Below are 13,245 nucleotides of genomic sequence, written 5' to 3' on the forward strand. Positions count from 1 at the left end.
ATTTTTTATTTGAAGGAAAAATTTCAAAAAAGGTCGTTGCAAATTACCTTTTTAATTTTGAGAGACGGGGTTACTATTGTCTTTGCACTACTTTGACTTCGGGAGCACCCAATGGAAACATCCGTGTGGGACCCGCAGCTCACACGGAATAATGAATTTAGGCCCCGCGTATGTAGGGAGAAGTAGATCAGGAGTAGGTAGACCTTGTGCTGAAAGATGGGGTTGGTGGGGCCATGCGTACAGTACGGATGCCGCAATGTCATTGGTTGCTGAGAAAATCAACCACCCAGATAGGGCCACGTCATCTTCCTGCGGCGCTGCCCTGACCACCCAAACCGTTAGGACGGGGCAATGATGTTAGCATATCCGTCATGATGGGATTTCCCGGGCCCCACATTGGAGTGCCCTTTTGTAGGCCTCTTGTATTTTGCAAAAGCCCCCTGACTTGTATGGTACGCCGAGGTACAACTCTCAAAAATCTGTTTGCAACAAATGGAAACAAAATGTGAGCACATAAGTACCAAATTTATTGGGTTTTTACATTTATAATATTTAAACTTAGCGCTAAAATATAAATATAATTTAATTTAATTAATCATCTATTCGCTAACATTACCAAAAGATAATATAAATTTACTACATTTCCCCTCATTAAACAAAAATACTTTAAATAATATTTTTGCATGTTTTATTGAAAGTCAATACCTATATCAATATCGGTGGCTGATAATCAAAAACAACGTAAGATAGGATAACATAAAAATAAATTGGGACCAATAACCTCTATAAAAAATTAATTATTTCATACACTATAAACCGCTGCAACTTCAAAATCATAGCAATTCAATAGTATGTACCACAGTCAAAATAAAATCGGTACAAAAACTTAATTTTTTTACTATGGTTATTTGACATTGGCTATGATTTTTCTTATAACTAATATATTTTCTATAACTAAAAATCATGACAAATATTTTGGCTCACTTATAGAAATAATAGATAACAACTATTGCATAGTCGTGATTATACATCCATCATATTTTTTTTTTGCTTTTACTTATAGTAATTAATAATGGTAAAAAATGATATATTTTTTTTTTGAATTGAACATAAATATTATAAATTTATAATGTATACATTTGTATTGCGATATTTCAATATGTTCGTCGAGCTTCTACGCACGCAGCTTCAAGCTTGGCTCCACAGTAGACTTGCAATCAACACACTTAGAGTTAATATTTTTTAAACTAGCAGTTTACGTACATGCGATGTGTGAACAAATAAAAAAGTGTAAAATTTTATTTAAATATTTTTTATTTTATTTAAATAAAATTAGAAAGTAAATAAATTTTATTTTTTTGCAATATATTAAAACACTAATGGGGAGCTCACTAAGCTTAATAATACCAGCTAGGCCACGCCAGACTACTGAGCCGCCAAACTAAACGACATTGGGCCCGCATCGATCCCACCACAGCCACCCTATGTTGAGTTGCTAATGAGGCCCTAGTTAGCTATTCAGCTCAGAAAGCTCAGCCGAGCCATGGACATGTGAGCTGGCTTGGGTACTTAATTTGGAGGGATGTCTCAGTCCTACTCCTGATGTTATTCCATTGCATGGCCATATTGGTAAATTACCAACATATTATTTACTTATCCACACCAACAGCAAATTATTTTATTTTATTCTTTTCATGTGATAATGAGTTATTTTTCTTATTTTATATATTCCATCTATGTAATAGAATCTGATTACACTATACGAAAATTTAATATTGGCTATTAACTAAAATTGTAGTAAATAATTATTATTATTTCATGATTAATAAAAAATTAATGTAAAAATTTATCATGAATAATTATTTTACTATGACTATGAGCCATAATAATTCTTTTTATATGACTTTTAGCCATAAAAATTATTTTAACTACGTTCACAAAATCACAGTCAACAATCGTTGCATGGCCATAATTAAATATAAATTTCTTTTAGTGTTAGGACATACTTAATTTTACAACATAGCCATTTCTATGTTAGGTAATGTTGACATGTTCCAAAATAATTCTAGACCACATTCGACTATAAGAATTTGAAATTCGTAGAAATATATATGGGGAAAGGATTTTCAATGATTTCTTACAAAAAAAATTAAGAAATTGATCAATATTTTAAAAAATATAGTCTAAAATGAAAGTTGAAAATTTTGGAATTCTTTTTTTTTTTTGAAATAAATCGATCACAATAATTTCTGTTGAATATCAACATCTAATAAAAATCATTACAACAATAATACTCTGATCAATAATATCGAAAAAACTAAATCTAACCAACGCATCTTATTACAATACGACACCTACCATGCTGTAAAAAAATATCCCACACATAAACTAACATGCAAGATAACATTTACTTACATTGTTGAAAATGGAGGTAGTCAGCTTGTATATTTAAAAAGTTATTAGAATATGATTCTGAATCTTTTTTTAGTTATATAGTACGTGTATTACTATATCATTCACTATAATTGAATTCAAAGATTGATTCAATACATTAATAATTCAAATCAATGAATATGTTCTTCGAGACAAATAAATAAGAAACTGCAGATTGGGTAGATCCTGATCCAAGCATTGGCTAAGTAAGCATCATGTAATAAGAGGATAGTTATGAACCCGGTGAACCATCCCCATGGGATGGTGAAGGGAGAGTCCCAATTGATAGAAAAAAACCCACAATCCCTTGAGGTTATCTTGCACTTGGAAGAAGTAAAAAAAGGAATACATATAATGGTAATTTGATTGTTCATCGCCGTAGTAAGTAGGCGAGAAAATCGAATTTCTTTTCTTCATCTTTACAAAAAAAAAAATCCAAAAAAATAGGAGTAAACTATGATGCGTTCACTAAGTAGATATATATCCATATTCGTGGAACTTAAACCAACAACTTTTCGATCGTGAGGTCTCAACTTTACTAAAAAGCTCTCTGAATCGTTGCTTAAAAATAGTACATATTCATAGCACGACTCACCTTTGCTTAGTCTGTTCCTGAATGAATATATCAACTTACATTCAATAGATCGAGATTTTTGTTGCAAAGTCTATTTTTCTTTTACTGCATTCAACATACATACACTATGTGTATAAAAGCTTTTCCAAAATAAAATACACACACGCATGATGTCGTTTTTATACATGTGGTGTGTGTATATTGCATAAAATAAAAGATGAAATAAGATTTGCAATAAAAAATCCAATATGGTATTATATACTTTCATAAATTCATAAATATAGAAATATTTGTGTAATTATTAATAGGTCATTGCAACATGTAGGCGGAATTTCACTTTGCGAGGACTATATTGGACGGGTATTTTGCTAAAATTGTTAGTTTTGAAGCTAAAAGTAAATAACTTTATTTTAATTGTTGATTTGGGTAATTTCCATATATACACACAATATATATTTAATTATTATTAGTAGAGTTAAATATAGTTTGCACCCGTGAACTATGCATTTGATCTCATTTACACCCCTAAAGTATAAAAAGTAATAAACATATCCATAACAAATAATTTAGTTTTAATAAGACAAAAATGCCCTTCTCACTTACCCCGATACTTTTTTATTCTACTTTTTAAAATATATTTTATTAAAATATCTTCTCAAAACTAGTTTTAGTGATTTAAATTTTACCCACATTTTATTTTAAAAAAAATATTTACAATTTATATTTTTTTATGAATTATGGAACACAAAGTATTTATAAGCTCAATATATGCAAATATATTTAAGAAATTATGTTAAAAAGTACATGTAAATATTTGTCAATACATAACCCACATAATATTATAGAAAAAATATGTTATATAACTTATAAATTTTTATTCAATTACATGTCCACATAATAAAAATATATCATATCATTACTTAAAAAATATAAAATAGCATATATTAATTATATTATTAGATTTGCAAATTTTATAGTGTATATATGTTCGATGTAATATTTTAAATTTATATTTGATAATTTATTTTTTAAAAAAAAGTTCAATATATAACAACACAAGCAAAAGTTATGTAACTCTTTTACCATGTGTAGAAAATATAAGAATTGTAAATTTATGGAGTTTATACAGATTCTATACTCGGTATAAAAATTATAAATTTTTTATTAGTGTTTTTTTAATAAAATAATTTATAATAATTCATATGATATTTAGGAGAATGATTGTAATAGAGATATTTTTAAGGGTATAAATAATAAGGGCATTTTAGTTATAAAGGATATTCTAGTCATAAAATAAGTAGTGTATATCATGAGGGGTTATTTTGTTACGTTTTATGATTTTGGTGGTGTAAATATGCACTTTATGCATAGTTTAGGGGTGCAAAGTGTATTTAATACTTATTATTATTTATCATATTTAAAAGTAAAAAATAAGATGAATATTATTCATCATAATTATAAGTTTTAGTTATATTGATAAATTCATTGAATCAATATACTATTTAGTTGCTCAAATTATTCAGATTTTATAACCGGAGCAAGACCGATAAGGTCCCTTATTATGTGTTGCACATTGACAAAACTTATACTGTGTTTGGTTTCATTTTTTACTTATTTTGGTGTGTTATATGGAGATAGAGAAAGAAAAATAAAGATAAATAAGTATGTGTTGCAGATATTATGTGTGTTCAGATTTATTTTTTGAGATAATATAAAATAAGTATGGTATGTTTGATGTTGTTTAGTGGGAGACAAAAACTGTTGTTCATTGTTAAATCATGTCTCTTTTATATATATTTATAAATATAAATGAGTATGTATATAATTTTTTTAATTGTAGAGCCTATATTATTCGGACAAAAGACAGACGAGATACTGTTACAAAACATTTTAAAACACCACCAAAACTTTCAAAACAGATTAAGGCAAACATTTAAAATATTTTGGTCCCTGTCCTAGATATTTATAATTGTTTAAAAAATAAAAATTATTAATATGTAATGGTGATGAAGGTGAGGGGGAAGAAAATTAGGGGCGAGACAAAGGGAGGTTTTATTAAGCCCCGTTTTGGAGTCAGCTTAAACTCTATTTTCTATGTAGATAGTGATGAAAAGTATATGATGATGACCAAATAGCTACCAACTGTATATATACCAATATACCTTATATACATACATATAATATATATATATATATAGAGGTGTACGTATAATTAATGATGAGAGTCGGTGGTGGTGTGTGAGGCGTACTGCTCACGACCCAAGAACCCCACCTCCTCTCTTCAATCATTTCATTTGCTTCTATATATTTTAATTTTTTTCAATATTAATATTATTTCTATTATTTACTTTGATTTTGATTGGAGCATGTAAAAATGTGATCACCATTTGTTTCAGTGAACCTCGTCCAATGGATGCTGATGCATCCCCACCTTACATTACTGTAAAGCTAACTAGCTAGCCAGTGTGTGAAATATTATTAATATTTTTTTTTCTTGAGACTAATAAAGACCACTTAATCAAATTAATATTAATATAAATACTCATCACCACTTCATTTTAATTAAATGTATAGTTTAAATTTTTTTGCTAATTATGACATCATTTTATGCGCACAATTACGGGGTGTTTTGCTCAACTTATTTAAAAAATATTTAAATTCTTTAAAACTTATAAGATGTTGAATGTTATTTCAAAAATAAGTTTATAAAGTGTTTAGATCAAATAAAATTATGAATCTTATAAAATATTAGTAGTCACAAATCTGTAATTATTTTATAAAAATCGAACGGATCGAAAATCCTTTGAATTAAAAAGGAAGAGTATAAAAATTAATTAGAAGTGGAAAATGGGTGAAATGATATGATGGGGGTAATAATTGAGATAGTTAACAACCTAACCACTTGAAATTAATGAGATAATAAGACAAGAATTAATTACAATCATTAATTATAACAAACACCAAACTCTCTTTTTCACCATCCAATCTCTTTCTTGCTATAATTACCCACCCCCATTAATTTAATTCCTCACAGAATTAATTTTTTGAAAATATATTTATAATCAAGTGTGCACCGTGCGCATCTGGGGCCCGTTTGCCCGGCCATCAGTGAAGAAGAAGAAAATGGGTGGGGCCCCGTTCGGACAGATGGGGTTGTGGCTTTAGGGTATGAGACTGTTCCATTAAGTCATCATGCCCCAAAAAAAGGGGTCCCTGTGAATAGTTTATTGGTCCCTTTTTGGTGTCTTGTGGGGGAGTCTTAGGATAGACTTTTTCTATAGTCTCATTGCTCCATCTCTCCCATCACACTACAAGAATACAATTTAACAGCTATGGGAAAAAAAATTGATGTTAGAATTATTATCAAATTAATTAGTAAGTAAAATTATTATTATTAGTTACATGATTTAATATATATTTATTATAATTCATTGTTAAATAATTCATTAAAAAGTAAATTTTGTATAATATATATGAACAACGAAAAATTTATTTACTAATTAACTCAATGTTAATATATATATTTGTAGCTATTGAATCATTTTTTTATAGTGTCACCGTTAACTCTTTAAGACACGCAATTTCAAGAAAATTAAATTAAATTCTAGTAGTGTTCAAATGGATGAGATTTAATTTGTTCTATTTCCATTTTGATAAATTAAAGAAAGTTAGTTTTAGATACTAATTAATTAATGTAAAAATATTGGTTTCGTTCTTGAATTGAATGATAAAATAATTAGGTTTTGGTTTTATTTGATTAGGTTAATCTGCGTCAAATATATTTCGCTCAAACCATATTATAATACTCATAACTGAAGTAATAAATCATATTAATGCATTGAAATTTGAGGATCGGAATATTATTTCCTTGAAAAAGTCAATAAAACCAATAGAAAAAATCGCAATTTTACTATTGTAAATATAAAAGTTGACAATTTTAATTCTGTAAGAGTTCCATTTTATTTGACAACAATATTCTGCAATATAAAAAAATTCACGTATTGAGAACAAAATTAAGGGCTATTCGCTAAAATTGTCAAAATGATGTATGCTGGATGACCATTTTTGTCCTTAATATACGAAAATTTTAAAATTACATAATAAAGTAATCAAAATGAATTTGTACAAATTTAAAATTGTAACTTTGCCAACCAAATAGAAACAGAAAAGGAAGGAAAGCAGGGAGACAAAGGTTTGTTTTTCTCCCATAAAAGACATTAGCCTATTATATGTATATATGCAAACAGAACATTCTCTACTGCAACAAAAAGGTGTCTTTATCAGTTGCGGGTGGCGGAGGTGGCGGTTGCCCTCCTCTCTCTCTCTCTCTCTCTCTCTGTGCTACCAATTCTGCGCCACCTTTTCTCGCGCCCAAAAAACTTTTCCAACAATTCTGCTCACTGTTGAAAGCGAGAGACAATGAACATGAACCTTAGCTAATTAATCAACCTACATCACCTTTCATTATTAGGGTTCCCCTTTCTCTCTCTCTCTAGACTCTGCAGGTTTGTGTTTCGTGTTTTTTTCTTTATATATACAAGTCCCATTTCGTTCTTCCACTCCTCTCTTGCTCAGCCAGTCGATCGGCTTTTTTCATCCTTTTGCTCATTCACCAAAACCCGTTTTTCTCGGGGTCCGACCCGGGTGGACAGCAAGAAGACAACTCCGTGCAGTTCTACAGAGGGTTCAACTCCCGAGGAGAGTTTTGTTCTTCTTTTTGGACATTTGCTGTGTCTTGTCTTGTCTTTTCTTGTCTTCTAGCTGTCTGGTAAAGTTCTTTACCACTTCCCTCCTCTTGTTTCGGAGCAATCTCGGTATCCGGGCCCAAAAACTTTGTAATTTGGGAGAGGCCCGACGACATCCTAAATCGACTGAAAGTTTTTAAGGTTCGATTTTCTCAGATTCATATATGAGTTCTTTCACCTTTAGTGTGTGTGTGAACATGAATTTGCATAGCGGCCAATAAAGTTTGCTTAAAGTTTATATCAATATTGAGGATCAATAATTCTTGTAGTATAATTTCTCATAAAAAAAGGGATGTGGGGGGTGAAAATAATTCGCATTTCATGCAATTATATCGATATTTCATGTCATAATTCTTACATCTATAATGACCCTAGCACTATCACATGTATGATTTCATGCAATGAGGCAATTAAATTCATGGTAATATTGTCATCCATCCATGTTGTATTGCATGGAGAGGACTTTTTGGCCGATCGGGGTGGATGAAATATGGGAAAACAGACATTATTATCTTGTGGATTTCCTGTTAAACCTGTGGCTGCTTCTCTCATCATTGCATGCTTGTCTACCTCCTATGATTATGTTAGGGACTAATTAGTTTTATCTTCAGACAAGATTCTGGAAGATGAAATTAAGACTCTGCTAATAATAAAGTTATTTAGTGGCGAATCATCAAGTGAGACAAACATTAGATATAGATTGTTCTTGATTTATCCACAGTACTATATCACTTTAGTATGTTGAAGACAATGCTAACTGTGTCTAATCATATGATGAACATTATTGTATTATTATTTTTAAAAGAAAATGAAAAATTGTTGGCACGCCACTAAGATTGTAATTGATCTGCTTAGATTGTATTGATTCTTGAAATCAATTGAATCTTCATGAAATAATTGAGCACCAGTGGATGGATCCGTATAACTTGTAGTGTGATCAGCCATTTAGTAATTTCATGTGATGAAATTATTTTCTAAAAATTATGACATGACTTTGAGATGTCTGAAGAGTTATATGTAGCAATATTAAAAAGGTATATGTCTAGTTCTTACTGTTTCTGAAAACCTACGATGTATCTTTGCATTTGGAACTATATATGGTGAAGGTATTCGACATCAAGACTGATTCTAGGTAACACTATTGCATTGGCTTGTTGAGATAGTCGTATGATAATATTATTCCATTTCATGAATTCTATTTTTCGTCGTTATTTGTCAGAGAAAAATAAGGTTGTAGGAAAGGCGATGTTAATTTTAGCTAACTGTTGCATATGATTAATCAATTGCAGGCTAGAACAAAAATCAGGAGACTATGAATACTTTTCCACATGTTCCTCCTGGTTTCCGGTTCCATCCCACCGATGAAGAACTCGTAGATTATTACCTTAGGAGGAAGGTGACTTCCAGACAGATCGAAATAGATGTAATTAAGGATGTCGATCTTTACAAAATCGAGCCTTGGGATCTTCAAGGTACTAGATTTTATCCAGTTTGCAAAGCCCATGAAATAGTCAAGATAAATGCAACAGTAGCATACCTAGTTAAGGAAGATAATCATAGACTAATACATAGTACTTGTCGATTTTGTTAGAAATATGCAGAATAGGAACAGAAGAGCAAAATGAGTGGTACTTTTTCAGCCACAAAGACAAGAAATACCCAACGGGGACACGCACGAATAGAGCAACAGCAGCAGGGTTCTGGAAAGCAACGGGACGGGACAAGGCCATTTACTCCAAGCATGATTTGATCGGCATGAGGAAAACTCTAGTGTTTTACAAAGGAAGAGCTCCTAATGGCCAGAAATCAGACTGGATTATGCACGAATATCGGCTGGAGACAGACGAGAATGGAACCCCTCAGGCAAGTTTATGTTCTTATTCATCCCTCATTTTCTGCTAACAAAACAAATCACAATGTTAAGATTGTCTTTAGCAACAACATATGTAGTTGAAAACTTCTGAGGCATATACATTATTGGCTGAAACTGGACACAACGTGCATGAACGTATGGTCCTCCAACTGCTGAGAAAGGTTACTGCAAAACCTTCTCATTGAGGGCATGCCCATCAGAATCATTACATACATATCATTACTAGCTAGCAATGTGCATGCATATTCCAATGAAAAAGAACACATGACATTATAAGTTTCAAGAAAATGCAAAAATATAAATTTCATGGTCATAATTAACCAAGTGTAGTACTCTACAAATTAACACACACAGGAAGAAGGCTGGGTTGTATGTAGAGTTTTCAAGAAAAGAATAGCCTCCATCAGGAGACTAAGTGAACACGGCTCGCCCATTTGGTACGACGATCAAGTTTCTTTCATGCCGGAAATGGATTCCCCAAAGCAGCATTCTCACTCCAGTCTCCCATACAACTACTCTAATTACACTTCTTGCAAGAAAGAGATGGATTTGCAGTATGGAATCCCACCTGATCACTTTCTTCAGCTCCCCCTTTTGGAGAGCCCCAAAATGCTGCAGCCACCAACCAGCATGAGCTGCAACCCACTGCAGACGTCCTACGGCCCCGGCCTGAACTTGAACCCCGGAAGCAATTTGCTCTCTCAAGACATCCATCAAACACTTGATCACAACTTCCACTCAATGTTCAGAAACAATAGTGATCAACAGTCTGGGGATCAGGTGACTGACTGGAGGGTTCTTGACAAGTTCGTGGCATCCCAACTCAGCCAGGAAGAGATTTCAAAGGGAAACGACACGTTCCCTGCGAACGAAGAATCGAATTTGATTGCTAGAAATCTGATCAACAAGCAAGAAATGGCACAGGAGATTGCGTCGACGTCGTCCTCAAGTTGCCAGATTGATCTGTGGAAGTGATCATCATCAGTACTGCCAAAAGCAATGCAAGACTACTGTATATGTATGATATTGCATGGGGGAGAAGATTTGTTATATATACAGTTTCTTGTATATAATAAAACTGAAATTATAACCTAACTATTGATCTTTGGAATACTAGGATTTTAAGTTAACGACAAAAAACCAAGTAGGGAAGAAATTGTTCTTGTAAGATAACGTGTTGTAGTGGAACTACATATGAAAGCATAATTGTCATGATCTGATGATAACCACAGTGCTGTTTATGATGTTAATCTGTGGTTGATCGAAGATCTTTGTAATGCGTGTCATGTACTGAGTATTGCATCAATTAAGATTATCTATTTGCCTTTGTTTGCTTCTGTTGTTCAAAAGTTTTGATCTTATATATATACACTAAAACTGTTGTATCTTATATTGCCTTTCGTATAATATTCAGGAAAATAGTATTTTCGTCCCATATCTTAGGACTGGCCTTTTATCATTAGTTACAGAATTTTTATTAATGGTCTCATAAATTATATAAATTCTGTTAGTATTTTAATAAAAAAGGCTACGTGACCATTATCCAACAGGTCAAGAGTTAACGACCACGTGATATTTTTTATTAAATTACTAATAGAATATAACGAGATGACATAATTTTTATAACTTACAGGACCATTTATCAAAATCGCATAACTAATGGGACAAAAATTATACTAAGCCTAAGATATGGGGTGAAAGATATAATTTCCCCCTCAATATTATATGTGTAAACACACATATATATGTAAAGTGCAGTATGAGATACAAACCTTAATAAGATTCAACTTAGATATGAATCATGCTATATATAGGTTCCGAAATTTTTTATCCAAATCAAGTTTAATCGAATCAAACAAATTATGGTGAAAATGTGATATACTTGGCATGTACTGATTGATCATTTTTTTGAATTATACACCAATCACACCTCAAGTATATTGAATTTGTCATAATATAATTGATTTAATTCCAACCAAACTCAACTTGAGATAAAATTCTCGAGTTACATGTGAGGATCCCATCAAATAAAAGAATGTGATATTTCCATACTTAGAGTTACGTGCTATATTTCAAATATTTTACAAGAATTTTATGCACCAGACACGAAATACAATGCCATTTAATAACAGAAGAGATCTGGATTGGTGAATACTAAATAGGGTCTCTTGTTCATAATCCTAAAGATTAAAGGTAATTTTAGTCCCTTAATTTGAGGCATTTCTCATTTTAGTTTCGTAACTTATTAGGGTTTCATTTTAGTCCTCTATAACTTAAAAAAGCTCAATTTTGGTACAAATTTTTATTTCTACGTCATCGCCACATCGTCGCCATTTGAGCATCTTCAGCCAATAAAAACAAAACCCCCAATTTAAAAAGTCACGTGTGTGCCACGTGATTTTTTCCGGCGACTGAGGTAATTTTCCGACGAAATGTGTACCAAAATTGAATTTTTTTAAGTTATAGAGGACTAAAATGAAACCCTAGTAAGTTACGGGACTAAAACGAGAATTGCCTAAATATGAGCAGCATTCTCTAAGGCTGCATCAACTCTACTCTTGAAACCAATTCTCCGGAGTAGTTGTAAATTTTTATCCTATTCAAATTAAAATATGCAATTTAGTTTTGAAACTAAAATTGTGATAATTTTTCAATTAATTTAGTCAGAAAATTCTACGTCATTAGCCATGTCAACACTTAAAATTGGGCTTACCACGAATTTGATAATGTAGCAATCCAACATGTTATTGTTTAGGAAATGACTTGGCAAAAAAAATTACAACTAGGGAAAAAAAAAACTTATCATATCATCAAGTGGTAATTTTTTTCTAAATCATCAAATTTATCAAAAATCGTGTTAACATAACTCACGATACAGAATTTTTGTGTCAAATTAGCATAAAATGATTAAAATTGCCACAATTGTGGAAGTTACAAAATCAAATTATCACCCTTAAGTTAGAGGATAAAATTGCATCTTTTGGCGGGTGATGTCAACTCAAGAAAATTATTGGTCCATCACCAAAACTAGCTAATTACTTCACTTGGAAGGCCCGCGCGCGGCCTACTGCCCTTATTTTCTCTATCTATCTGTCGCCAGTTGGTACAAAAACACTGCTAATATAGAAATCCCAGAAACCTTTATGCAAAAGCTTTTCTTATTCTTTACATGTAAGTAATCAACTGCAGCTGCTGCTAATTAATTTTAGACTAATAGACTTAATTTCCACTTGTAATGAACACCAAATTTTATTCACAAAATAAACCAAATTATCTCTGGAACACAAATTGGATTTTGATGTTCCAAAAACGAAAAACATCGTTAAAAATGTGAAAAAAAAAACCGGTACCTTTCGGCAATATTGAAACTCATGAGGGATGAAATAAACAAATATATTTTTTCAAATGAAAGAAGCTATATATTACTCATAATATTAATTTAGACTACGTATATATAGTCATGAATTGAAGCACATTTCTATATATATATAGACGTACACATATGTATATATATATATGTGTGTCCCTAATCGAATTCTAGCTTAAAACTCTATATATGTACTAGTTGAAGGGAAATTTAACTACTGGACATAAGCTAATTATGTGGCAAGTATGATACA

The 13,245-nt window shown here is 31.4% G+C and overlaps 1 protein-coding gene across 1 annotated transcript; it reads left to right on the plus strand.

Moving 5' to 3' along the window:
* LOC105160589 (NAC domain-containing protein 7) lies at positions 7,518-10,922 on the plus strand. Its single transcript, XM_011078033.2, has 4 exons — positions 7,518-7,893; positions 9,042-9,224; positions 9,344-9,615; positions 9,980-10,922. Exons 2-4 carry the CDS (start codon positions 9,065-9,067, stop codon positions 10,598-10,600), a joined length of 1,053 nt encoding a protein of 350 aa, XP_011076335.1. The 5' UTR covers positions 7,518-7,893; positions 9,042-9,064; the 3' UTR covers positions 10,601-10,922.

Source organism: Sesamum indicum, linkage group LG4 (genome assembly GCF_000512975.1).
Source record: "Sesamum indicum cultivar Zhongzhi No. 13 linkage group LG4, S_indicum_v1.0, whole genome shotgun sequence".
Lineage (NCBI taxonomy): Eukaryota > Viridiplantae > Streptophyta > Magnoliopsida > Lamiales > Pedaliaceae > Sesamum > Sesamum indicum.

Coding starts and splice junctions, on each gene's coding strand:
- LOC105160589 (XM_011078033.2), top strand. CDS start 9,065: ATGAATACTTTTCCACATGTTCCTCCTGGTTTCCGGTTCCATCCCACC. Junction 9,225..9,343: donor CGAGCCTTGGGATCTTCAAG/GTACTAGATTTT, acceptor CGATTTTGTTAG/AAATATGCAGAATAGGAACA. Junction 9,616..9,979: donor ACGAGAATGGAACCCCTCAG/GCAAGTTTATGT, acceptor TAACACACACAG/GAAGAAGGCTGGGTTGTATG.